At 48.7% G+C, this 27635-nt stretch overlaps 1 protein-coding gene across 10 annotated transcripts; it reads right to left on the reverse strand.

Moving 5' to 3' along the window:
- Positions 1-341: 341 nt before the first annotated feature.
- dctn1a (dynactin 1a) lies at positions 342-27599 on the reverse strand. 10 transcript variants are annotated; one of them, XM_060035673.1, is made up of 32 exons: positions 27502-27599; positions 25646-25711; positions 25250-25444; positions 22935-23016; positions 22032-22063; positions 21200-21220; positions 20123-20146; positions 19517-19603; positions 18889-19050; positions 18381-18404; positions 16015-16212; positions 15237-15441; positions 14670-14748; positions 14082-14241; positions 13727-13831; positions 13440-13631; positions 12997-13110; positions 12733-12885; positions 12331-12491; positions 11164-11332; positions 10325-10393; positions 9845-10057; positions 8806-8967; positions 7993-8124; positions 7570-7695; positions 6366-6508; positions 6112-6284; positions 3664-3785; positions 2945-3140; positions 2465-2538; positions 1279-1368; positions 342-1032 (listed from the first exon to the last, which is right to left on the reverse strand). In XM_060035673.1, exons 1-32 carry the CDS (start codon positions 27562-27564, stop codon positions 895-897), a joined length of 3930 nt encoding a protein of 1309 aa, XP_059891656.1. In that variant the 5' UTR covers positions 27565-27599; the 3' UTR covers positions 342-894. The 10 variants fall into 10 exon arrangements, with proteins under 10 accessions (XP_059891656.1, XP_059891661.1, XP_059891660.1 ...); XM_060035678.1 differs by having other exon boundaries at positions 27411-27557; XM_060035677.1 differs by lacking the exon at positions 27502-27599 and adding an exon at positions 26614-26747.
- Positions 27600-27635: the final 36 nt, after the last annotated feature.

The following is a 27635-nucleotide window of genomic DNA, read 5'->3' on the forward strand; positions in this document are numbered from 1 at the left end:
TGAGTAAGGAGTCCTCTCGAGGAATTCTAAGCTATCCTAAGCTTAGGTGCTACTTCTAAGGCCTAAAAAAACGTTGTGAATATGACCCCTGAACTATTACTTACTAGTTAAAACGTAAATATGGCCACCATCGGTTGCTGTAAGAATTGTCTCGTTTACTTATGAAGCGAAGAACGTGGGCAGAATTATTCAGTCGAGTTGCTATGTTAAGACTAAATGTTTCTCTAAAAGTCTTTAGCAGGAAACACCACAAGATGTAACAGTGGTGTCTTTATCTAAACCCTGTGTCCTGGACTCGAAGGGATCCCAGCTTTAAAGAACACAACCAAGTCGCTACATAAAGAGTTGCAAAGATTTTTATTTCAACTTGGAAAAGGTTACAACTATACTAACGGTAAAGAGCAGAATAAGATGAGTATACGACGTGGAAAATGACAATACGTAAGAAGCGTCTGGAAGGAAAGCTTCATGTAGGATTACAGACAACGGCACACGAGTCCGAGAAATCTGACAGTCCAACTACTCAATCTAGTGGAATATAACATGCATATCAGAAAGGGTTATGTGATGAATCAATGTGAATACAAAAAGGTAGTGTTGGTGACAAAGTATTAATTTAACGATTTTACTACAGCAAATCTCTTTCTCAGTCAATTCATTCTCTATTTGCTTTCCCAATTTTAAACCCTGCTATACTGAGATTACACTGATATTTACCACTGCTGGTCCAGAACACGATCAAGTGTCCCTTTGGCGTCACGCTAGCATAATGCGACTATGGGCCCCCTTTCCCGAGACGACTTCATGAAGAGCGTAGAGGGGGAACGCAGGCAGGCGCATCGCAGCGGGCGGGCCCCCTCGGGAAAGGGGGCTGGACGAAGGGCTCCGTCCCCGTCAGACCATGAGCAGGCGGTGCACCTGCTGCAGCTGGAGCTGCGACAGGACGAGGCGGTGGGTCTGCTCCTGGCCCCGGGGGCAGGGGATGGCCACGCGGCCCACCAACACCGCCCCCTCCTGCCTCTCCTCCCGGGCCTGGAGACAGAGAGAGGAGGAGCGTCACCGCTCTGGTGCAGCGTATCATAGACTCAGAGGAGGATCACTGCATGCTTTGGAAAGAGAAGGACGCAGAAAGTAATCTCTAGAGGTGGAGATAGAGGGGTGGAGTTAGGGGTTTAGAGGTGTGGAGATGGAGAGGTGGAGGTAGGGCTGGGTTAGAGGTGGCGGTGTATAAGAGAGGTAAGAGCAGGGGTTGAGTTGATCAACTATGATGTGCGTTACCTTGGTGAAGGAGGAGACGGGAAAGGTGGAGAAGTCTGAGGCGACCTTGGCTCCTGGCTGGTGTGAAACCACGTGTTCCGCTACCTCGCCCTGAGGGAGAGGAGAGAAGGTCAGGCAGGAGAGACACTGGGGCAGAGAAGAGACGTTTCCCTTGGCCCGTTGGTGAAGCCGTCTATGAGGTTGTGTTGGTTTACATTTGGATTTAAAAATAATATTTTGAACATTGGTCAATAAGTAATTAATGGGGTCTTTATTCTGACGCCCAGGCCGGCAGCAATGTACAGTTCACTAGAGGAGGAGGAGGAGGAGGAACGTGTAGGGGAGGAACGTGTAAAGAAGGAACGTGTAGACAAGGAGGAGGAGGAGGAGGAGGAACGTGTAGGGGAGGAACGTATAAAGAAGGAACGTGTAGACAAGGAGGAGGAGGAGGAGGAACGTGTAGGGGAGGAACGTATAAAGAAGGAACGTGTAGACAAGGAGGAGGAGGAGGAGGAACATGCAGAGGAGGAGGAGGAGGAACGTGTAGAGGAGGAGGAGAAGGAGGAGGCAGAACCTGCAGAGGACCCTAACCCTAACCCAAAGAGAAGGAGGAGGAACGTGTAGAGGAGGAGGAACGTGTAGAGGAGGAGGAACGTGTAGAGGAGGAGGAGGAACGCGTAGAGGAGGAGGAGGAACGTGTAGAGGAGGAGGAACGTGCAGAGAAGGAACATGTAGAGGAGGAACGTGTAGAGGAGGAGGAACGTGCAGAGGAGGAACATGTAGAGGAGGAGGAGGAACGCGTAGAGGAGGAAGGTGTAGAGGAGGAGGAGGAACGTGTAGAGGAGGAGGAGGAACGCGTAGAGGAGGAACGTGTAGAGGAGGAGGAGGAACGCGTAGAGGAGGAAGGTGTAGAGGAGGAAGGTGTAGAGGAGGAGGAGGAACGTGTAGAGGAGGAGGAGGAACGTGTAGAGGAGGAGGAGGAACGTGTAGAGGAGGAACGTGTAGAGGAGGAGGAGGAACGCGTAGAGGAGGAAGGTGTAGAGGAGGAGGAGGAGGAGGAGGAACGTGTAGAGGAGGAAGGTGTAGAGGAGGAGGAGGAAGGTGTAGAGGAGGAGGAAGGTGTAGAGGAGGAACGTGTAGAGGAGGAGGAGGAAGGTGTAGAGGAGGAGGAACGTGTAGAGGATGAGGAGGAGGAAGGTGTAGGTACCTTGAGTCTGTCCACGGCATCACTGAAACTCTTGAGCCGAGCCGTCTGCTCCAGCAGCTGGGCGCTGGCACTGACTGTTGAAGACAGAGTATAGTTATCCATTCTGTCTCCTACGCACCGTCAACCTGCCTCTCTTCCACCACAGCCCTTTAGCACCAGCGCTAACCCAGTCTATATCCGGCCCCCTCTAGCTCCACCCCTCCCAACCTCCACCTCTTCTCACCTCCTCTACCTCCACCTCCAACCCCCTCTACTTAAACCCCTAACCCCTTTTTACATCCCATCCGACTCTTTACGCCTCCACACCCTTTTCTTCCTCCACACCCCTGCCTCCACCCCCCAATCTCCACCCTTCTCCCCCTCCACACCTCTCCCTCTCCCTCTCTCCACCTCCACACCCCTACCTCTCTCTCCACCTCCAAACCCCTACCTCCACCCCTCTCTCCCCCTGCACCCTAACAGGTTAAAGGCACCACCCACCTGGCGTCTTCCCGGTGATGTCCACCACCTTGACCTGGGAGCTGAGCTTGAGTAATGTGGCCTGCAGTTGGTCGGTGCGCCGGTAGATGGCGGTGTTGAGGCTCTCTGTGGAGGTGGAGCCCTCGCTGGTAATCTGAGGCAGCCTCGGAGGGCAGAGCGGGGCCAGGGACGCCAGCTGCGCTCTCATCTTCTCCGCCTGTGGAGAGCGAGAAGAAAGCTACTGGTTATGTTGTGTAAACACAGCCACATGGGACAAGAGGGAATTCCCACAGGTCAGCATCTGTCTCAGGAGGTAAAGCGGGTTGACTGGTAACTGGAGGGTTGCTAGTTCAAATCCCCTGCTCCTATGAGCGTCGATCCCGACGAGCTGGTTAACCCCTCCATCGGTGTGTGAATGTGTGCATGAATGGGTGAATGTTAGGCAATATCGTGCCTAGCTTTGAGTAGCTACTGGTTAGAAAAGCGCTTTATAAATGTAGTCCATTTACCACAATAATCATCAATATAAAATACTATTGTGTTATCAGTTTGCCATGCATGACATTTTAAAACAGATTCTCGTCTTATCAAAAGTGTAGAAATGCACACAAACGTCAAAGTTAAACCCGCCTAATGAGTTTTAAAGGTCTACTTCCTCCTTCTTGTCCTATCACAGTGAAGTTCTGAACGGTGCCGGCCAATGAGCGCTTCTGGTGGACATCATGTGAGGCTGCGCCTACCTTGAGTCTGATGTTCTCATTCTTCAGGTGCCTCATGCCCAGCCGCTGGGCATCCACCTGCTGCCGCAGAAGAGGGGAGTCCACCACCTGCATGGGGCCCGCCACGGCCGGGGCCATGCCGGCTGAGGGGGAGGAGAGACGGTACGTTAGGGGCCGTGCAGCGGGCCTTAGGGGGTCCTCTGTACAGGAGTGTTCATAATATACTCTCATGATAAGCTATTTAGAAGCAAACCCAGCTTTGAACTGTCTTAATGTTTCACCACTGGGTTTTGTCCAGGATATTAGGAGTTACAACTTTTCAAAGACGAACCGACAGATATTGAAGTTTTTTGTATTAATAATTGAAGTTCAAGTAATGTAGAATCAACGTGAGCAACTGGAATATCTATGGTATCTAGTAGGGGTGGAACGGTACACAAAAGTCACAGTTCGGTACGTACCTCGGTTTTTAAGTCACGGTACGGTTAATAGTGAAAGGGGGGAATTAAAAAAAACAGCTTTTTTGTCAACCCGTAGATAAGCAGCAATGAAAACACCAGTAAAACTTGGTTATGGCATTTGCATTTCTGAATTCCCAGACGGGGGTTGATGAAATAGTGTTGTTAGCTGGGTTTGCTTTCTTTGTTGTGATAGCAACACCTGGATGGTGCCTTTTCAAATGCGTGTGCATGTTAAAGTGCTGTACGTAGACATGGAGAGCCCTCTCAATAGCCGGAGAGCCTGTCGGAGACCCTCTCCGTAGCTTACGTTCGCATCCAATATTTTTTAACTATCCGTCGACTCCATGGACCGACGCAACGGAGACGGCAAGGGCTGTGATTGGTCCTCTAACAAAATCATTTCCTGAATCACTTCTCCGGTTTGACTTTGCACCTTAATTACTTTATACATTGTTGACTTTGCACCTTAAGGACCAATAAAACACCCAATAAGATTTGAAAAGCTTTGGAAGTTTATTTACAACACTGCTTACATGGTTTGTAGTCAACATATAAGATAGAACGGGCGGCGAATTGCATTGCGTATCCGACATCCCGACGAAGGGAGCGTATCTATGTTCCCCGGGTCCTATGTTCCCCGCTTTGTATGTGACCGGGGAACACAGGACCCTGTGAGCTAATAATTTTTTTCGTAGGATGGTAGGGGCAAGTACCGCCTTTTTCGCCTCTGATACGCCTGTGATTGGTTAGAATGTCTCTCCTCCGATTGGTTATGGTTAGGGTTAGGTTAAGGGTTAACCCTCACCCTAACCCTTTGCACCCGGGGAACATAGGACCTGGGGAACATAGGGATGACCCCCCGACAGAGAGCTGCTGAGCGGATTACGGAGTCGGAGTAGTATACTTTGGCTAAACGGTCCGGGTGGAACTCCGACTTCAAGTTTTAAATTCTGCATCGCAAAACAAGCCTTTACATTTGCCATATTAATACTATAAACGCCACATTTACGGACCGCGGCACACCTCTGTAACCGCACCGAAGTGCCTGTACCGTGACTGTTCGGTCAAAATACGTGTACCGTTACACCCCCAATGTGTCTAGTAACGGTTATCAACCTGGGAAAACCTGAGGTCACGTTTTTCAAACCCCAAGTCATATTATCTATTTGGTGTCTTTTTATTATTTTCATCATCACATTCTTGAGTACTGCGGAGGAAATAACTCTTGAACTTGGGCATCTGGCCTGAAAACTTTGGAAAAAAACTTTTTCGCTTCCAAAGGCAATTACAACCCCAAACTAAATAAGCATGGAATAAATATGTATTTTAAAACTGCACACGAACAGCAAAAGCAAAATTGTTCACGACTTTTGATCTAGTCAAACTATATATCATATGAAGGTGATAGGTGACCTTGGGTGTCTTGAAAGGCGCCTCTAAATAAAATGTATTATTATTATTATTATTATTATTATTATTATTATTATTATGAAAGCCAAACCACACTGAACTGGGACTAAACCTCGCCGACAGGGGCTAAAAACTATTAAGAACAAACTCAACATCAAAGTTGTGTTTGATCGCATAAAACCACCATGAACTGAGGATCCAGTGTCTGGGCACCATTTTGTAACTAAACATGGTGTTTACAATCAGTGTCTGGTAGCTGAGAGAGGGTTTCAGAGGAAACGGGGGGCCTTCAATCAGAACACATCTTCTTCGTCACCATCTGGAGGCTGTACCATGCAATTACGATTGTTTGGTTGGTGCCATTCAATCATATTCTCCCTGAATATTCAATAGGGGGTTCAAGTGTCCAAATTGTACAATGGATTCTCATGCCGTCAACCTGTTTGTGTTTATCGACATTGCATTGCATTATTTGAATGTTTATGTAAAAAAAAAGCTCTTTGTTTTCAGTGTGTAGGAGTACTTTTTGAAAGATTTTAGCACATTAACAATACCTCGATAATACTGATAAGATAACCTCTACTGAGCCCACACCCACCTGGTACGGCCGCACCCTGCACAATGGAGGCGATCCCAGACGCCGCCTGCTGACCTCGGAGCCCCTCTATGGTCATCTTTGATTGGTTATTGAGTCGCTGCTTCAGCTCCGCCTTCTCCGCCTCCAACTGGTCGATGTCAGCCTGGAGGGCGTCCATGGTCTCCTCAAACTCCCTGTGGGTGGAGAGGAGAGAGCAGGAGGTGAGCACCGCAGGAGGAGGGAGCCGGTGGACCTGTCTCTCTGAAGACGCTCACTTCTCCTTCTTCTTCAGCAGGCTGTGGGTGTCGTCTAGCTTGGTCTGGATGCGCTCCACCCGCTCGTCCGCGTCCCTGGTGGAGGTGTCCAGCTTCTTCTCCAGGAGGCTGAGGCGCACGCTGGCCTCGCTCAGCTCCTCCCCCTGGGCCATCAGGGACATCACATGGCCATTAGCATGACGTGTAGTATAGACATGTAGTATAGACATATAGAACAGACAGAGTGCCTTAAAGCTACTCGTGATATAAATGGATAGGATGTTCCCTATAGTACCAAAGGGTTAGGGGCAAAGGTCAGCAGGCCCGCTGGTGTCTAAAATCTATCGTTTGTTTACCAGAGTGTTTTTGTAAATCTCTGACGTCACTCAGAAATGTGATTGATTATGTTTAGTCGCATAATTAAATTCTAATGAAATTGCCATGGTGAGGACATTATTGATGAAATCAGAGTGTGGCAAATCGAATCCAAACCGAGGGAGCTATTAGCATCATGTTGGTGTTTCAGGTGCGTGTGGAGCATCATGTTGGTGTTTCAGGTGTGTGTGGAGCATCATGTTGGTGTTTCAGGTGTGTGTGGGTCATCATGTTGGTGTTTCAGTTGTGTGTGGAGCATCATGTTGGTGTTTCAGGTGTGTGTGGAGCATCATGTTGGTGTTTCAGGTGTGTGTGGGTCATCATGTTGGTGTTTCAGGTGTGTGTGGGTCATCATGTTGGTGTTTCAGGTGTGTGTGGGTCATCATGTTGGTGTTTCAGGTGTGTGTGGGTCATCATGTTGGTGTTTCAGTTGTGTGTGGAGCATCATGTTGGTGTTTCAGGTGTGTGTGGAGCATCATGTTGGTGTTTCAGGTGTGTGTGGGACATCATGTTGGTGTTTCAGGTGTGTGTGGGTCATCATGTTGGTGTTTCAGGTGTGTGGAGCATCATGTTGGTGTTTCAGGTGTGTGTGGAGCATCATGTTGGTGTTTCAGGTGTGTGTGGGTCATCATGTTGGTGTTTCAGGTGTGTGTGGGTCATCATGTTGGTGTTTCAGGTGTGTGTGGGTCATCATGTTGGTGTTTCAGGTGTGTGTGGGTCATCATGTGGTGGTTTCAGGTGTGTGTGTGTGTGTATGTGTGTGTGTGGGGCATCATGTTGGTGTTTCAGGTGTGTGTGTGTGTGTGTGTGTGTGTGGGGCATCATGTTGGTGTTTCAGGTGTGTGTGGACCTTGATCTTCAGAGACTTCTTCAGCTCCTTGATGATGGTCTCTCTGTCTTCCAGCTTGACCCCCAGACCCTCTGCATCAGTCATCTCGGCCCGCACCGCCGCAGCCCGCGCCTCCACAGGGGGCACCTGGGGAGAGAGGACCACGGGCTAGAGGGGCTCCACATCTCCTAAAGCCTAGTGCTCCTTCGCTGTACTCTATATTGGGGCTGCTCCTCTAGCTTACATGCCATATTTAATGTTTAAGTAGTCCCAAAGTGTCTGTGTTTCTGTAACCATTATTTAGCAACAAAAAAGACGATTCTAACCCCAAACTAAATAAGCATGGAATAAAAAGAGTTATCTACATGCACAGCTTAAGCCATCTTTTTCACATCATTTGATGTGACATTTGGGAAGAGAGGCTAGACATGGGCGTGGCGCTACCTTGCCCTGGGGCTTCTCGGCGTCGTACTCTCCCTCCTGCATGGCGGTGGCCATCTTGTTCATGGTGGCGATGACGGCGCAGCAGGACTGATGCAGACAGTCCTGGGGGTTCAGGTCCTGCGGGCCGTATACCTGCAGAGTGGAAACAGGAAAAGCCTTAAAAGGGAGGATTGTCTGTCAGACTGACGGCGGATCTCCTGCCACAACCTCGTTCTAGATTCACCTTTACATTCAGGCCATTTATCAGACACTTTTATCAAAATTTGACTAACAATAAGTACATTTGTCAGAAGAAGGTGAAACAATATATCGCTGTCGGTACAGTAAGGATGTTCATAGAACCAAGTGCCAAGCACTAACAATCACTAGGTTGACCAATACTCTGCATACCTCAAAGATAGATAGGATAAGATGATACACAAAAAAGTACTATAACTAAGGGTGCACTCACACTAGGCCATCTGGCCATTTTCACACCTAACCGTGCTCAAATCTGCCAGTGTGAGTGTGGCCAGTCTGGCCAGGCCGGGCCAATTTGGCCACTTGGGAGAGGTGTGCTGCTACGGCACGGGCCGCTACGGTACAGATGCTAATGAGCCGACACGCGCACACGCACGGCTACGCAACCTTTGCCATTTGGTGGAGCCTTTCATCCGGGGCATCGCAACAACTCCCTGAGTGCATACCTCTCTTAGGTATGCACTCAGGGTAGCTCTCTTAGCACGGGGTGGTCCAAGTGGGAATCAACCGCCGAAAACTCGCTTAATCAACATAGACCCCCCCTTAATCAGCAGCTCCTTCAGGTGACCCCACCTTCTCCACGGCCTTGAAGGCCACGTCCTCCAGCCGCAGGGCCTGGAGCCCGTCCTGCTCCGCCAGTGGCGCCATCATCTGGGCCCCGGCCGCCGCCAGCTCCTGCAGCACGGCCACCACCCGGGTCAGCTGACGCCTGCACTCCGCCAGTGTCTCCGCCACCTAGCCAGGGGGGAGGGGTTAGAGAGACGCACCAATCCAGAGGAGCCAGGGGGGAGGGGTTAGAGAGACGCACCAATCCAGAGGAGCCAGGGGGGAGGGGTTAGAGAGACGCACCAATCCAGAGGAGCCAGGGGGGAGGGGTTAGAGAGACGCACCAATCCAGAGGAGCCAGGGGGGAGGGGTTAGAGAGACGCACCAATCCAGAGGAGCCAGGGGGGAGGGGTTAGAGAGACGCACCAATCCAGAGGAGCCAGGGGGCCTCGGCCTTGTTTGAACCATAGTTATTTGGAAAAAGTTTCTTGGAATTGGGTGTGAATAGGTCGGTTAACGCCACTTATCCCACCTCTGGGGGTTTACGTACAAGCTACCAAGTGATAATAGTGCGGATGCACGATTAAGGGATGTTAGAAATCTGGTCAGAAATCCTGATTAACCCTGATGAGGAATCATGTCCATCTATAATAGGGCTGCACCATATATCGTATCACGCATGTGCGATATTTGGATCGCTGGACCATCAGTTAAGGATCAGATCACCAAAGCAGTCGTAGACAGCCCCCGCTAGTCGTAGATCTAAACTTCAAAATGAGCCAGCAAAAATAAGATTTTATTCCCAAAGTCAGTTGTATGGAATTATTTTGGTTCCAGAAGACCAAAATCAGGTACCGTGACCACAACCAAAGGCAACACGACTCATTTATTTCCCCATTTAACCCAACCCAATCATTAATACAATGATCAAAATAAATGTCTACGATTAATTGTAGCATTTGATCATCTGTCATATTGCAATAAGTTTCGCAGAAAAACTAAATATCCCAATAGGGCGCAGCCCTGATCTATAGCCAGCGCTGCAGGGCGTGTGCACGCGTCCTACCGAGGCGGCGAAGGTGAGAGCGGCGGGCGCTCCCGGGACTTCGGTGCCTGGCATGCGGCGGCGGATCTTCTTGCAGAACTGGCGGATGTCGGAGCATGAGGTGTCCAGGTCCTTCAGTAGCACGGCCAGGGCGGAGGTCTCCTGGCCGGCGGACAGGAAGGCCCTCAGACGGGACACCTCGGCCCCCATGCAGTCCAGAGCCACTGTGGTGAACTATGAACGGGGAGGAGTGGCTGGGTTAGTCGTAGTGTTGATGGTGACAAGAGGCTCGACCTACAAGCCTCACATCAAATGGACTTTATTTATACAGGATGGGAAATAGCAGCAGTACACGCAGATACAATAATTGATCAATAAATAAAAGAGCAGTACAGAACAATATAATCTAAATATTGTTGATGAAGTTTTTCCTAGGAGAACAGTAGCGTTGACTTCTACTTTCGGGAAACAACAGGACTCCGCCTTTGGTGTGTGTTGTACCTTGATGTGGTCGGCGAGCTGCACGGTACAGTCCTCAGGTTGCTGTGACAGGTGGATGCTGTACAGGTGCTGAAAATTTCAACAAGAACAAAAGGAATACACTTTAACCCAGCACACACATTATGTAGACATTTGCACGGTTTTCATTCCACACATCTGCAAGTGTGTGTGGGCCTGTGTTTCTGAGAGTGTTTCTCTCTGTGTGTGTGTGTGTGTGTGTGTGTGTGTGTGTGTGTGTGTGTGTGTGTGTGTGTGTGTGTGTGTGTGTGTGTGTGTGTGTGTGTGTGTGTGTGTGTGTGTGTGTGTGTGTGTGTGTGTGTGTTTCTGCTAGTGTGTGTATTTCTGTGTCTGCTACTGTGTGAGTGAGTGAGTCTGCTAGTGTGAGTGAGTCTGTGAGTGAGTGAGTGAGTCTGCTAGTGTGAGTGAGTGAGTCTGCTAGTGTGAGTGTCTGTGTCTGCTAGTGTGTGAATGAGTGAGTGAGTCTGCTAGTGTCAGTGAGTGAGTCTGCTAGTGTGAGCGAGTCTGCTAATTTGAGTGAGTGAGTGTGTCTGCTAGTGTGAGTGAGTGAGTGTGTCTGCTAGTGTGAGTGAGTGAGTGAGTGGGTCTGCTAGTGTGAGTGAGTGAGTGTGTCTGCTAGTGTGAGTGAGTGAGTGAGTGGGTCTGCTAGTGTGAGTGAGTGAGTCTGCTAGTGTGAGTGAGTGAGTCTGTGAGTGAGTGAGTGAGTGAGTGAGTGAGTGAGTGAGTGAGTGAGTGAGTGAGTGAGTGAGTGAGTGAGTGAGTGAGTGAGTGAGTGAGTGAGTGAGTGAGCGAGCGAGCAAGCTTGGTTGTTCTGGGAGTACCTGGTAGTACTTGATGGCCCTGGTGAGAGGCTCGGTCTGCACGGTCTCGTCCAGCTGGTCCTTGTGCAGCAGGTCGATGAAGTAGTCGAGGGAGCGCTCGTGCACGCTCATCTCAGAGTACAGCGTGCCCATCAGCTTGAACACCTCAACGCTGCAGCCACCCAGAGCCCTGGTCCACAGAGAGGAGGGGGGTTAGGAGGGAGGGCATAACGGATCCACCTGGAGACAAGTTCTCCTACTTGGGCATCCTCCACATACTGGCTCAGGAAGTGGAGCACTAGCAACCTTCACCAGGAGGTTGCTAGTTCGATCCCCGACTCCTCGAGGTGTGCGAGTGTCGCGGTGTCCCTGAGTAAGACACCTCACCCTCACAGCTCCTGATGAGCTGGCTGTCACTCTGCTTGGTTATCACCGCCATCGGTGTGCACATGTGTGCATGAATGGGTGAATATTAGGCAGTATAGTAAAGCGCAATGATTGGCCACTGGTTGGAAAAACACTGTAAAAATGGAGTCCATTTACCATCTACTCTGGATCCAGGTGAGCTCCTCCAGGTGAGTATGAGTCACCCGTTGTTTTACAGCAGATTGGACTTCATTTATTAAGTAGATTACATGGAGATCGAGGTGAGAGCCCCATTAGTCGTGGGTTGGTTCCTTCCAAAGCAACTAGTGGTTCATGACGGCATTGGTTCATCGTGTGGGCACTACTACAGCCGAGCACAAATAACGTCAACGAACGGTGAAGCAGTTTCAGCGAGGCAAAATATCCGGAATTATGAACTCTGTACTGTGTTGTGATGTTAATTGTGTCAGGGGGGAATCTGAAAAAGTCATGAATTACATACTAGACGACAACACCACCGTGTTTAGCATCTTACGGTTGCTGTGTCCGCGGCCTACAGCAGCACAGGGTGGTCAGGTCGGGCGTGGCGGGGTCTTACTGCTGGTGTGTCGGCAGCAGCACAGGGTGGTCAGGTCGGGCGTGGCGGGGTCTTACTGCTGGTGTGTCTGCAGCAGCACAGGGTGGTCAGGTCGGGCGTGGCGGGGTCTTACTGCTGGTGTGTCGGCAGCAGCACAGGGTGGTCAGGTCGGGCGTGGCGGGGTCTTACTGCTGGTGTGTCTGCAGCAGCACAGGGTGGCCAGGTCGGGCGTGGCGGGGTCTTACTGTTCGTATTTGTGCAGGGTGGACTGCAGCAGGGTCAGGGAGTAGACCAGGCCCGAGGCGAAGCTCAGCTGCTCCCCCGGAGGGCCCCGCATCTCAGGCCCCTTCAGCACGTTGCCGTTCAGGTCAAACTTCTCCTGGGCCTGCTTGCTGATCAGCTCCGCCTGCCCAATGAAACCCACAAAGACGTTGGCACTTTGGCACAGCGAGAGCTGTTCATCATTTATTTTATAATAACTTTGTCTGACTTAACCATTGTTTCTTGGTAACCAACCATCTTATATCAACTTATATTATGCTCCGAGTTCTGCAGCAATGGCACCTCCTGTCCCTGAAGGAGGGATCTCACTTCTGGGGTCAACCTTTCTTCCATTTTGGATTGCGGGAGTTCTCCCTTGCACACACCTTGCAGATGAGCCTGGGGATGAGCAGCAGAACCAGGAGGCAGTCGTGGTCTCCCCCGTGGCGGAGGAAGGAGTCTGGCATGAAGGAGGTGAGCAGGGACACCTGTCGGTTGGCCTGGCCCACCTCCATCTTCCTCAACTCCATCTCGATGGCCTGAGGAGCAAGGTAACATATTCTCCTTTGCACGCGTTGTGGGGACACAGGGGAAATAAATACTGTTGATAAAACACATCAGGGGATTGTTGACCCGGGTCTCAGGCCTACCTTTGCGTAGGCTTTGGTCTCGGCAAACTTAATCTTGAAGTCGAAGAGCTCGGTGGGGGCCTGGATCTGCTCGGCGCTGGTGTTCTGGGCGTTGGTCAGCTCCCTGTTGGTCTCCTGAACAACCACACATATGTTGTGTCCTTTAAACAGTTTTTTTTGTCAATGCTACAATTAGCAATGTGAGTCAGACACCGCCACTGGAACCTTCGAGGCTATTCTCACACTTTCTAGTGGTTATTTGTGTAATTAGCGGCTGCATCGTGGACGCTGCCACCTGTTGATAAAGAAACGTCATAACGGTATAACTCTGTGACTCCTTATGGAACCGGTTCAGAATACATTCCCCCGGCCCTGGCTCATAGTGGGGTGTGTGGGGGTCCCTGGCTCTAAGTGTGGTTCATGGGGGTCCCCTTGGGTCTCATTGAGGTGCTGAGGGTCCCAACCTGCAGGCTGGCGGTGAGCTCCCTGTACTTGCTGATGGTCTGCTGGTAGTCCGCCAGTGTCTCCTGAGAGGCCTCCACCCTCTGGCCGGCCTCTCGCACCTTGGCCCCGCTCAGGTCCACCTGCTCCCGCAGCTCCATCTCCGTCTCCCGCGCGTTCTCCTGCAGCTCGTCGTTCATCTCGTTGATTGCCTCCTGCAGGAGAAGGAGCAGGAGAACACAAAGGCTTTAGAAATGAGAGGCAGAGAGAGAGAGAGAGGCGGAGACAGAGAGAGACGAGGAAGACTGACCAGATCAACGACCGTCTCACGCAGCTCCCGCACTTTCTCCTCCAGATCCAGGTTCCTCTCTGTAAGAGTCTCCACCATCTCCTCCGCACCCAGGGCCGCATCCACCTGTAGGGGAAGAGGTGGGGGAAGGTAGAGAAAGACACAGAGGGAAGGGGTAGAGAGAGAGCGAGGGAGAAAGGACGGAGATAGGACGAGAGAGAGAGAGCGGGAGCGAGAGAAAGATGTTAACAGCAACCACAATTTGTAAACAGATCCTGCATTGTACAACCCGGTCATACAGGTTTGAACCTGGGCACCGGCCCTCCAGAGTGGTTCAGAGTGGCCCAGAGCGGTTCAGAGTGGTTAGGACAGCTACCTGCTCCTTCAGCTCGTCGATGGTGGCCTCAGCCACCTTGGTCTCGGCCAGCAGCTTCTCCTTCTGGCCCCTCAGGGTCTCCAGCTCTGTGCTCTTCTTCTCCATCTGCTTCTGCAGCTTCACATGCTCCTGCTTCTCTGACGACGACAGGTCCCGCATCCTGGAGGAGGAAGAGTGATGCACCTTATGAGGAGAGACTTCCTACCTTCATCCATCCGTCCTTCTTTCTGTTCTTCCTTTGCCTCTCCTTCCCACCCTCCGTTTATCCCCTTTCACTCCACCTTCCCTCCCTCCTTTCCTTACTCTCTCCTCCCTACCTCGCTCCCTCCCCTCACTATCCTAGCAGCCAGAATGCCTGAAGCCCCATAAGTTACTTCTTGAACACAATAAGTATCATCTCATCTCAATGGTTGTTCTCCTCTATTGTGTTGTTGTTCTCTATCATGTTACATGATGTGTGTTGTTGTTGTTCTCCATTGTGTTACGTGATGTGTGTCATTCTCTATTGCGTTCACGTTACATGTGTTTTGTTGTAATTGATTGTGTTACATTGTGTCTGGTATGTGTGGTTGTCAGGGGGACACTGACCTGACCAGAGCCTCCTTCAGGCGGCCGTTCTGCTCCTCCAGCTGTCTGACGTGGTAGCTGGAGGCGGCTCCGTCTGAGCCTGGGAGAGAGACACAGCGACCCAGAGAGAGAGAGTCAGACTATAAGAGAGTGGAACTGGACGTCACACATAAATCAATCGAATTAATCAATGATCATTGGGATCAGTAGGCTGGACACTTTCAGAATCCAAACATCTCAATAACATGGTTCTCCAACAGGCTGTGACTAAAACCAGTATGGCTCAGCAGACTGGGAGGGTTCTGGGAGTGGCCAAAGTACGGTTCTTGTGAACAAAGATGATGGCCAGCATTATTAGTTTTTAAAGTAATCATTTGTAGGATGGGATTTTATTGATAACATTAATGATCGATATCAATCAGCATTGACGAGGAGTCCAGGTTATTTAAGCTACGAGCTAGTTGAAATGTAACACAAAATCGAGTCGTACCAAGCAGGTGGTCACTGAACAAAATGTCTGCAGAGGACACACACACACACACACCACATCATCAAAACACACACACAGACACACACACACACACAAACCTTTCTCCTCAATCTCGTGCTTGAGGATCTCCAGGTCCATAGACAGCTCCTCCATCTTCTCCTTCAGGGAGTCCACCTCCACCTGCAGCGACTCCGCCCGCTCCTCCGCCATCTCCTTGTCCAGGGTGGCCATCTCGATGGCGTCCGCCGTGTCAGACATCTCCTCCATGTAGCGCTCCTTGCCCTCCACCGCCTCCCGCGCTTCCTGATTGGTGCAGAGAACGTACAACGGTGGTGAGAAGAGCTCTTATTTTGGGCTCACTCCTTCACCTCGGTCCGCATCCTAAATGTGGGCTTTTTAAATGTTTTAACCTGATTTGTGTTTGTAAATGGTGCATGGACTGCATTTAAATAAAGTGCTTTTCTAACCAGTGGCCATTTACATTTACATTTAGGGCATTTAGCAGACGCTTTTATCCAAAGCGACTTACAATAAGTACATTTGTCATAAGAAGTGCATCAATATATCGCTGTCGGTACAGAAAGGATGTTCCTAGAACCAAGTACAAGTACAACAATCGCTAGGCTAACCAATTCCCCGTGTTACAGCCATGATAGCAGCTACTGCAGTTGCTATACAGTTAAGTACTATAATACAATACAATGCAATACAATACTCAAAGTGCTTTACAATATTGCAACACACACAAAAACACACACACACAAAAACACACACACACACACACACACACACACACACACACACACACACACACACACACACACACACACACACACACACACACACACACACACACACACACACACACACACACACCTTCTTGGCCTCCTTGAGCTGCTTCTGGAGGTCCAGCTGCTGCTCTTGCATCTTGGTCTTCCACTCCTGCAGCTGTTCCAGCTGGATCTTGTGCTTCTCCAGCTCCTTCACCTTCACCTTGTCCTCCGCCCGCTTCATCTTCAGGGTCTCCAGTTTCTCCTCCAGGTCCTTCACCTGGGCCCGCAGGGAGTCTTCCTCCTGGGGAAGGGGAGAGATGGAGGGGAGGGGACAATGGAGGGATGGAATATAGAGGATATAGGGAGGGAGACAGGGATGGATAGAGGGGTGGAGGGAGTGAGTGAGGGAAGGAGGGATGGATAGAGGGGTGGAGGGAGTGAGTGAGGGAAGGAGGGATGGATAGAGGGGTGGAGGGAGTGAGTGAGGGAAGGAGGGATGGATAGAGGGGTGGAGGGAGTGAGTGAGGGAAGGAGGGATGGATAGAGGGGTGGAGGGAGTGAGTGAGGGAAGGAGGGATGGATAGAGGGGTGGATGGAGTGAGTGAGGGAAGGAGGGATGGATAGAGGGGTGGAGGGAGTGAGTGAGGGAAGGAGGGATGGATAGAGGGGTGGAGGGAGGGAGTGAGGGAAGGAGGGATGGATAGAGGGGTGGAGGGAGTGAGTGAGGGAAGGAGGGATGGATAGAGGGGTGGAGGGAGTGAGTGAGGGAAGGAGGGATGGATAGAGGGGTGGAGGGAGTGAGTGAGGGAAGGAGGGATGGATAGAGGGGTGGAGGGAGTGAGTGAGGGAAGGAGGGATGGATAGAGGGGTGGAGGGAGTGAGTGAGGGAAGGAGGGATGGATAGAGGGGTGGATGGAGTGAGTGAGGGAAGGAGGGATGGATAGAGGGGTGGAGGGAGTGAGTGAGGGAAGGAGGGATGGATAGAGGGGTGGAGGGAGTGAGTGAGGGAAGGAGGGATGGATAGAGGGGTGGAGGGAGTGAGTGAGGGAAGGAGGGATGGATAGAGGGGTGGAGGGAGTGAGTGAGGGAAGGAGGGATGGATAGAGGGGTGGAGGGAGTGAGTGAGGGAAGGAGGGATGGATAGAGGGGTGGAGGGAGTGAGTGAGGGAAGGAGGGATGGATAGAGGGGTGGAGGGAGTGAGTGAGGGAAGGAGGGATGGATAGAGGGGTGGAGGGAGTGAGTGAGGGAAGGAGGGATGGATAGAGGGGTGGAGGGATGGTTGAGAGAGGGATGATAGGGAGAGGGATGGATGGAGGGATGCAGGGATAAAAGAGGGGTCAGGAGGATTAGGGGTGGGTGGATGGATGGAGGGGTGACGGAGGGGGTAGATGGACGGAGGGGTGACGGAGGGGGTAGATGGACGGAGGGGTGACGGAGGGGGTAGATGGATGGAGGGGTGACGGAGGGGGTAGATGGACGGAGGGGTGACGGAGGGGTGACGGAGGGGGTAGATGGATGGAGGGGTGACGGAGGGGTGACGGAGGGGGTAGATGGATGGAGGGGTGACGGAGGGGTGACGGAGGGGGTAGATGGTTCAGGAAGAGGAAACCAACAGTGCAGAACTTAAGACCACACGTTAATTAAGTAAACCCTTCTGGACCTCAAGCTGGTTTTGGAAATGAGAATGCATCAATGATCAAGTATTGCTTTGCATCATTATTAATAAGGGATGTACCGAAATGAAAATTCTTGGCCGAAACCGAAACCGAATATACTGAAACAGTTGGCCGAAAGCCGAAACCGAATACCGAATGTGGCTTTTGCTGTTTTTCATTAATTTTGCATTAATTTTTCACCATTGCATAAATCAAACAATTAAAAAAAAATCTATTACAAATTTGATACAAAATATTTATTTAATACATAACGTTTTTTAACATTCCAGCAGACCTTATAGCAAGAATTTAAGAACAATGTACCTTTAAATAAATGAGTAAAATATTTTATTTTATTTTATGTTTTCAAAAATATAAAAGTTCTTTGTATTATTTTCGGCCCTTTTACTCCTTTGGCCGAAAGCGAACATTACGTTTTGGGCCATTTTCGTCCGAACATTTTCGGTGGCCGAATATTCGGTGCATCCCTATTATTAATTATATCATTCATTATGTATGAAGAATTATGAGAAAGAACACATCCATCGGATATCGACCAACCCCCAATACACCAGGCCTTCGTTTCAAACGTCCCTGGTCAGTTAGTAAGCGATACCTGCAAGCCAACAGTCCCACAGACACACAGGGCGTCCCCATTCCATCAGCACCAACGCTCAGAGACAACATGGTCCCAGGCTTCCCATCCGACATTCACCAAACAGTTATTGGATTATTCTCTAACATCATTACCTAAATTAACCCTTCATGCCAGATATTAGCAGCATGCTGTCGGGCGTGAGATGAAGACTCTACCTGCTTGGGCTCGACCAGCTCCATCTGGACCAGGTGAACAACAACCACAACACAGGTCAGAACTGTGACAACTGAATGACTGCAAGATGAGGCTGAGAACCCTGCATGAACCACTATACTGAGCTGTGTTCGAAGTGCTAGGGGTGGTGCAGTTCTCCAAATCTCCAATCTAGGATTAATCAAGAATAAGATCTCATCTTAAATGAACAAGAGAGTAGGTTCTGGTCGGGGCTTTACCAGTTTGTGCCTCTTGCTCCCCATCCCATATTTTATGAACATATTAAATCTCAAAAGCAATTCAAACTCTAGCCTTTGACAGTGTTAAATTAATATGAAATTGTTAAATAAATTCATAAAATCTATGCACATGAGCATGGCTCCAGCCACACCCTGTTGCATCTCTTCCATCACCTCCTTGGCACCTGAATAATGTTCAGCGTAACCCAATTAAACATCACTGAGTTGAACTGGATGTCAGTGCAGGGCCGGTGCGCTGAAGGGGACCCACCTTGGTCGGGCCGGAAGGTGCGGGGGCCAGCGTGGCTGTGGCCGAGGGTGAGCCGCTGGGCTGGGGGACGACCGGGGCCGCCAGGGCCCCCTGAGAGGAGGAGAGGCCTGCCTCACTGACACTGAGGAGAGAGGAGGAGGAGGAGAAGGTCGCACGAGGGGTCTGGAGAGAGAGAGGGAGAAAAAAAAAAAAAAAAGAGCGAAATAAAAGAGCGAAAGAGGTTAAAGGATCAAAAAAAGAAAACACGTGAAGACGGAGAGAAATAAAAGCTAACCGATAACTTAACAGAGAACAGTGAAACCAAGTGACCCGAGAAGCCATCCTCTCATAAGCAATCGTTGCTGAACCCAGAGTGTGTGAGAGTTGTGAAGTCCTTGTGAAGTTCCCCTCATGCCGCAGCTGTAAAACCGTTTCTAGAAGATAACCTGGTGACGTTTCTCCACAAGAAATAGCCAACCGTCCACCTCCTGTGATTTGGATAAGAACCTGTGAAACCTTTACGGAACCTTTGAATAACGTCGTCTCCCCCACCACCGTGGACCTCATAACACCGCATACAACCCCCCCATCCCGAGCATGACGGGGGAAGGTGAAGCCCTAACTGTCGTCGGTGCGGTCCGAGTCCTACCACGGGGCGGGCGGGGGAGCGGCCCAGGGAACGAACCGACAGGGAGGGGAGGGAGGTGGCCGATACCAGACGACCTGGCGTGGTCAACTGTTGACAGTGTGACCACACACACACACACACACACACACACACACACACACACACACACACACACACACACACACACACACACACACACTGCAGTCCGTTACTAATTCTAATGCAAACATGTGTGACGGAATCTATTATAAATGCTAATGATGCCAATATGGCTTTGCACAAAGACTACAAATGTAAATTAATGTAACGATGTAAATAAAGTACCAAATGTGTATGAAATAAATAACATTAGTATTCAACTTTGGATTCACCGACAATATCTTCCATGACCCATTCAGGTCCATCCAAGTCTCCAAGCTGATGAAGCAGGCTCATTGATCATACAACTAACCAACCCTGAGATGTTTGCTGGCTTCCAGATGTACCCTTGGTGAACAACCACACGTTTGACCCGGTCCGATTGAGAACATAAGACATGGACTGTATATCGAACTATGACGGGAGGCGGGCGTGCAAAGGTGTGTCAGCCCCGTTCTGACCTCCGGGTCAGTGGGGGTTCAGGCTCACCTTGGCAGAGCGACGGGGAGCAGGCTGGGGAGGAGGGGGGGGAAGAGAGAGGAACAAGAGGCCGGAGAAACAGAGGAACACACACAAACATACAGGTTCACACAAGGGGAGAAGCAAGGGAAGAGGTTAGCAGCACAGAGATGACATTCTGCGTGTTAGTCTGTGTCCAAAGAGCGCATCTTTAAGAAAGTTCCACAGAAGTGACTACTGAATGTTTCCATCCACCCGAACCAATCACGTATGTAGCAAGCGATGTTCAGGAGATCCATTCAAAACCATAGGTGGAGCCGATGGTAACTTAACAAACGAAAAGGCAAAATCCAATGTTTCTCTGAATGACATTTGAAATGTGACAATACTCAAACGTCCCCATCATAGAAAGTATGATATTTATATTCTGTTGATGTCAAGCATGCCAGGTGTCTGTTGAAAGAAAAGACAACAAAATGTCGAAGCTAGGGCTCTCTCTCGTTTGCTGGGATTCTTCCTATTGACCAAGTGGGATGGGAGTGAAGTGGTGACACTAGTTGTGACAGACGACCAAGGGGTCCCAGTTGACCATGGAAGCAAATGTAAGCTTTTCTCATGGAGCTTCATTGACTCAACAGACAACACAATCTCAACCTAAACTCTTGATTTACTTCATACTGAACACAAATCAAAAATAAATCCACATTGTTATCATTTGTTCATTTTCTATTTATTTTAACACTTTAGATTTAGTTTTTTTATCTTGGTTGGCACAGCATATTCTTGATATCTGCTATAATAATTAATATTTATAACACAGGGAGCTTGCTAGCATGGTCCCTGTGCTTTTTAGCTGATAAGTGGCAGTAAGGAAGAGCCCCAGCAAAGAAGACAGACCCAACGTGCATACAGATAATCACATAGAAGATGGCCGCCATAGATGGAGCGAGTGAGTCGGCCCTGTGAGGAGTGACTGCGCAGCGAACAAGCGTATGAAGCCGAAACCTGAAGGAAATGCGTTTCCAGCCTGATGACGAGGGGTGAGCAACCACGGTGAGGTGATCATAAGTAGAGGTGAAATAATAGGGTGGATTTCAAAATGGCTACCTTCTTGATGCTCACGGGGGTCTGGAGAATGTGTCGTTGGGGGGGAGAAATGCATGTAAAAAGACACATAGAGTGAAAACACAAAAAGGTAAATCCATCCAGTCTTGATGTGGAAAGTAGTGTTCAAAGTCGCTGAGCCAGATTCAAGTCCCAGGTTCCCACGGTAGAAGTTCTCCCCTGCTACCCAACAGTATGTTATGTTATGGACGCATGTTACTAATTCACCAACAGCTACTGCAGGGTTTCTGCAGGTTTCATCAAGGTACATTTAAGACTTTAAAAACTTTTTAAGACCATTATGAATGCAATTTAAGAACTATTTCACCTCCATATCTGCAAAAAGAAGAATATGAAGGAAAATCATAGTCCAAGATTTACTTGCAAAGTAAATAAATGAACATTATAATTGTATAATTCATATAACCACGTGTTTTAGGTGCCTGTAATGTAGTAAATGACAAATATGCCGATATTCCTGAATTGAGTGTTTTCTTGCACAAGTTGCAGCGTAGTTTTCCGGCCAGATCTTCTTGAAGTTGCCTTTACCCATAAAGGTGAAGTGATCGTTAACAGTAACAAATCACTATTTTTTTTACGAGAGGAGACGCCACAAGCCCCCGCAACACACTAGCTGGGGGGGGGCCTGATCAATTCTAACAGGGCTGCACAGTTTTGTCGTTCGTTTTTTTTTGTTCCATAATCCAATAATTTTTTAAGCCGGAAACCCTGTACTTAAGATCAGCCTGTGTGGACTGCTTTGAGACACGCACTCAAATGTTGTGCATCAAACATGCACATTTAGGGCATTGGCATCCCCTCTATATAATCGTACCTGTTTGGTTGCTCTCGGAGTCTCAGGGATATCTGATGGAGAGAGAGGGATGGAGAGAGACAGAGCAAAGAAGAATTAGATTTGGTGATGTCCAGTATGTATATACACACACACCACTTATTCAGGGCTGATAGTAAGTGAAATCATCTGTGCCTGAAATGATCAAATACATTCGAAGACACCATAGAGAATTGCCTTTCTTGACAACAATAAAAGGAGCGGAACTCACGCACCATGTAGCCCATGCAACAATACGTTTTTATTGCATAAAAGTGTAAAGTGCTACCCAAAGTGAGTGCAAAACGTTTTCAGTCCCATTCAGACCATCCTCAGTGCAAACATACAAAGGTAAAAGACTTCCTTATAAAGATTAGGCCTAGTTGGTGGCAGACATGTCAATCAAGAGGTCAGGTAGGTTGACGTGTTGACTAGACATTATAAAAAGGCACCGCTCACCTATTTTCACTCTATCAGGCCTGCTTATGTCCTGTTATGAAGTGTTTGACAATGTAGGGGATTGCCAGACCAAGCTCAATCGTAGATTGCACCTTGGTCTGGCGAAGCTGCTGTCATTTTCTTCAGCACAAGAGGCGTGATCAACGGGCCTAGTTCAAATGACTCTGTACGCAATTGGCTGCTTGGCTTGTCGTCATTGTGTTAAACCAGCCAATAGCATGCCAGGGGGAAAGCCAGCTTGGTGATGGGCTCCAGTAAAAGCATATCGGAAGCAGAAAGAAATGTTTTGTTCCCCTCCAGACCCTGCTGCAGGGCTGGGGGTACCCAGTCTATGTATCCATGCTACAGAAACATATTTTGACAATATGCCAATGTGTGCTGACATAATGAATGATGCCTGGCGGTAGGTGTTCTCCATGTTAAAGGAGTGGTGTGACTGGCCCTCACCTCTCTGGCGGGGGATTTTGGAGGTGACAGAGTCTGGAGTCTCTGGTGACGTGGCGGCAGAACCGTCCTCCACCAGCTGGATCTGAGGAACACCCGACACAACATCATCAACAACAACACGCAACAAACAGGCAGGGAATCAAAGCGCAGGCAGCAGTGTTTAGTCATATGAACCATCTTATAGAACAACATAGTGATGCCACGTGTTTGTGCGTTCTGTTACAATACCCAGGTATTGTGTGTTTGTGCTTCCTGCTTCAATACCCCGGTCTTGTGTGTTTGCGAGTGCTGATCTAATAATCTGATATTGTGTGTTTGTTCGTTCTGTTGCAAAACCCAGGTATTGTGTGTTTGTGCTTGCTGTTCTAATAATCTGATATTGTGTGTTTGTGCGTGCTGTTGTTCTAATACCCAGGTATTGTTTGTTTGTGCTTGGTTGTATTGGGTAGTATCTGCAAAGTCTCTCCACAACAAGGGTCATGTTTTCAGCTTTGCAGTTATGGCTCATAGAATCAGAGCGAGTTGGCGAGGAGAAGAATCATGAGGTTAAAAGTGCAGACCCACTCTGACGTGTGCACACATCAGATGGCAGTCATGATATTTTAAAAACAAATAATCCATGTTGCTGATGAGAGGACAAGCAGACAAAGGGTGTGGCGATAGAGAGGATCAGAGACAGCATGCAGGACAGGAGTCCCAGCGTTTAACACATCAGGCCTTTGCTGTTATGTTATATCTAAGGTTGAAGGTTTGAAGTTTTTTTTTTATAAAATCTGCTCCCTGAAGGAGCCAATAAAAATGTCTCGCTACCTGAAAGGCACCTGGGTACCAACTCTGCCTAATTTATATCCCGGTAACTGAAAGACTGTACTCAGTGCGTTTATATGCAGAGTAATTATCGGATAAGAAACTAATAAGACCTCAACCAGACTTTTAAAATGCATGTAAACACCTTTACTCGATTTACTTCGGACCGAAATCGGTACATGAACGGACAAGCGAAATCGGATAAGAACAACTAGATAACTCGATCATAGTCCGGTTTCTAACTGCATGTAAATCCGCGTCGGCGTTCTGTGTTGTTGCTGGGACATAGAGGTCAACCGGAAGTGTCTCTTTAACCAGCGCCACCTAGGATAGCGGATTCAGCCATGCTCCGGCCATTATCCGATCTCTTGAAGGCCATGTACGTTCGGATAATTGACACGGTCCGTTCGAGTAGCAAAATCGGTATAAGGCTTAATCCGATCTAGCTGTCCCATGTAAACGCACTGAGTGATGCTAAAAGTTGACGGACTGTTAGTGGTATTTACTTTTGGAAGACTTTAGCCATCTTAGCGGTTTGGAAAAGATGTGTGACGTGAACCATTCTGGATCAATCCTGTGACAGAATAGAACAGTGAATTTGGAGATATGATAGGACCTTACATACATTTTTGGCTTAGCTTTTATGGTGGTCATGGCTATTGTTTAGAGCATAGCACTTTATAATCTGCCTATTGTGTCGAAATATTGACCAAATGATTTCAACCTACTTAAAATCATATTGAGTTGTGTGATTCATTTTGAACACCACAACAGTAGCGCTATATTGGTATATTTTTCTCTTTTTTTTTTTTTTTGGCGAGAGGCTGCTCACTGCAGAGCCAATGGCTGGAGCTTGACTTAGTCCAGCTCCACCTCTAGGTCCAGCTGCACCCCCGGCTCGGGTCTAGCCCCTCCCCAACTCACTCGTACTAATGGGTAGCACAAGTTCAAGTAGCTTCTATCTATAGCCCTGAAGAGTGAGCTCTGTCTGGGCGGTGGTTGATTGAGGCGTCCGAGAGAGGGTTATGCTTCTCGGGAAACTTATAGTGTAACGGTTCGGTGTGTGTTTGGATGTGTGGAGCTCCGTATGAGCAGTGATTTATTTATGGTTTATCTCTGCTTCAGAGTCACGGTTATCAGTATAACGCCACAATGTGTTTCGCATTGCATATACAACGCCGCTCATACACAGCGATGGTTGCCTTGAGTTTAACACGCGGCCCCCACGCAGAACAGCCAAAGGCACTTTTTTGTTCATCTCATAGTGATCAACACTCAACAACTAAACCTAACCATAACCTTATGTCGTAAAACTTACCATAACCCTAATCATAACTGGGTTGATTGGCTAGCGTAAAACCAAATTGGCTGGACTTGGTCCAGAGAGGTGAAGCCTGACATCAAGCTCCACGCATTTGGCTCTGCGGTGAGGACCCCTTGCTAGTGAAAGACGCCAACAGGTGCAAATCAACTCATACGGTTCAGAGCAACTCAAACGTTTCCATTACCTGGGACTGTCTGACAAAGATCCCGTGGTTCTCCTCGCAGGTGAAGTAGCGTTTGCCCTGCACGGTGCCGTCGTTCTTGCCCTTGGCCTCGTCCAGGATGACGCCCACCCATTTCCCCGAGGCGAAGAGGGTGGCGCCCACGTAGGCTACAGTGCCACGCTGGCCCTTCCCGATGACCTCCACCACGGAGCCGACCTAGAACAGAGACAGAGAGAGTGGAGGGTCTTACCTAAGCTAAGGCACATGAGCTAATGGGAGCTCTGACATTGGGGTAGGTTTGGGTTGTTGAAGTAAGTATTCATCACTAAGAACTGTTCCAGGTATTTTTGCAACATAGGTCACATGTTCTCCACACCCATGTAGTACACTGCAGAGAATTTATACATGGCCCTTTACCTTGGCGGGCCTCCCACTCTCTATCCCTCCTCCACTGCTCATTCTGCTGATCAACGGGCTGGTCAGCTGGAGGACAATGAAGAGATGATAAACAGGTATGAAGGGAGGAGAGAGGCAATGGCAGAGAGTAGAAGAGAGGAGAGGAGTAAATGTATTCATTGTACATCTATTATACATAAGTATGACCATCACAACTGACAATCACGAGACCACAGCGAGTTTCAAGTTTCGTAACAAACGCCACTGAATAAGGTTAACAAAGTTTGCAGGAAAGAGCAAAAGCATGTGACACATTTTTCCAGTGGAGCCAGCGACCACTGGCTGCGGTGTGAACTCCTCGCCGTCGCCACCCATAGCAGGTTAAAGAGCGGTAAACAACAGAGCTACTCAGTAGTGGCCACTGGGTCGAGGGAGGAGAGCCTCAAGCCATATGCCGAGGAGACAAACAACAGACTCATAGACACCAAGTCATATGGCACTAAAACAAGCAATAGACACAAAACAGGAACTCCCCCTGATAACAAAGACACCTATTCACAGTGGACGAGGACCGCCACGGATGTAGCAGCCTGAAACCCTCTCATACGACGGGACCATGTGAACTTCACGCTGCCTGGACGTCATATCGATATACAGGATAGGGAAACTAGACAGACTTTCTTTTCATTTCGTACTTCAGCATAGAGGAAGAAACACTGCCTTTAGCCTTTAGATGAAGGTAATGGTTATGAGATACACTACAATTAAAACAAAATGTTTATCACAGAAATGGTTCACTTATTTAAATGTGTACAAACCTGTCTGACATCTCACAGAGAAAAGGACAATGCTACATGTCAAGATTCAGGTAAGTATTGTCTACGAATGTCCGTATCCCTTTTCTTTCAACATTTGTAGAAATGAAATCTAGCATTAACCTATTTTTTTTTTTATTGAAAGTTAACTACTCAATATGTAATCTCACTTACCCGCGGGGTAAACGAGTGCCTCCTGTTTAACGCCATGGCACTTGTATAGAATGTATTCTTATATCTCAGTATAGATGTGCTAAACTAAAGAAATGCCTTTCCTATCACCAAGTTCACATCTCTCTGGGAAAAGACGAGACGAGACGAGGATAAAGGGGGAGGGTCTCCATGATGCAGTACCAAGTGTCATCATCTTCTAAAAGTAACAATGTTTTGGATGCTATTGGAGAGGGGGAGGCAATCTGTATTTTACTGCACACCCCCCCCCCACAGAGCTTTCAGTTTCAGTTTCATTTCAGTTCATATACTCGATGGGGTAAACAAAATGTGAACATGCCTCCTCGTAGATTTAGAAAATATTTGTAGGGAGGGGCGAGCTGTCAAATATCTAACTGCCAACTCTCAATGGACATCTTGGACGGATCTGTCTGCTACATTATGAACACAACTAAGGGATACAACTCCATAATGATTACAACTCCATAATGAATAAACCTCCATAATGAATAAGTCCAACACGTTAGGAGGTTTATGTGTCAATCTCAATACAAACACCCAGCTGACACCTCAGGCACCACTACACTGGCATTAAAACGAGTGATACCTCTCCAACACAAACCAAGTATACGCCTGACAACGAGGGGGATCTAGGAACATACTTTACATTACACCAACAAATACAATAAATATTTCATTAAAAATTGGCTAAATTAGCAACGGAGCTAATCGATGCTAGCTGTGTGTGGCGGGCCAGCGCTGGTGACAGCGGGTCATATGAACCGTCCTCATACTCTTACCTGGTCCCAGCAGTATGTATTTCGTATATAGTGTGCTGTGTCCACAGTGAGTAACAGAGAGACGGAACAATAGGATTGTTTGGAAACCTACTAGGGATGACAGCAGAGAGGAAGTACGTACACCGTGGACACTTCCGGTAAGCAGCTGGAACATCCGGTGTGTTACAGGAATTACTACCCGCCGCAACACACAAAACACTGAACTGCTGTCTGTTATGGTATAGA

Source organism: Gadus macrocephalus, chromosome 17, assembly GCF_031168955.1.
Source record: "Gadus macrocephalus chromosome 17, ASM3116895v1".
NCBI lineage: Eukaryota > Metazoa > Chordata > Actinopteri > Gadiformes > Gadidae > Gadus > Gadus macrocephalus.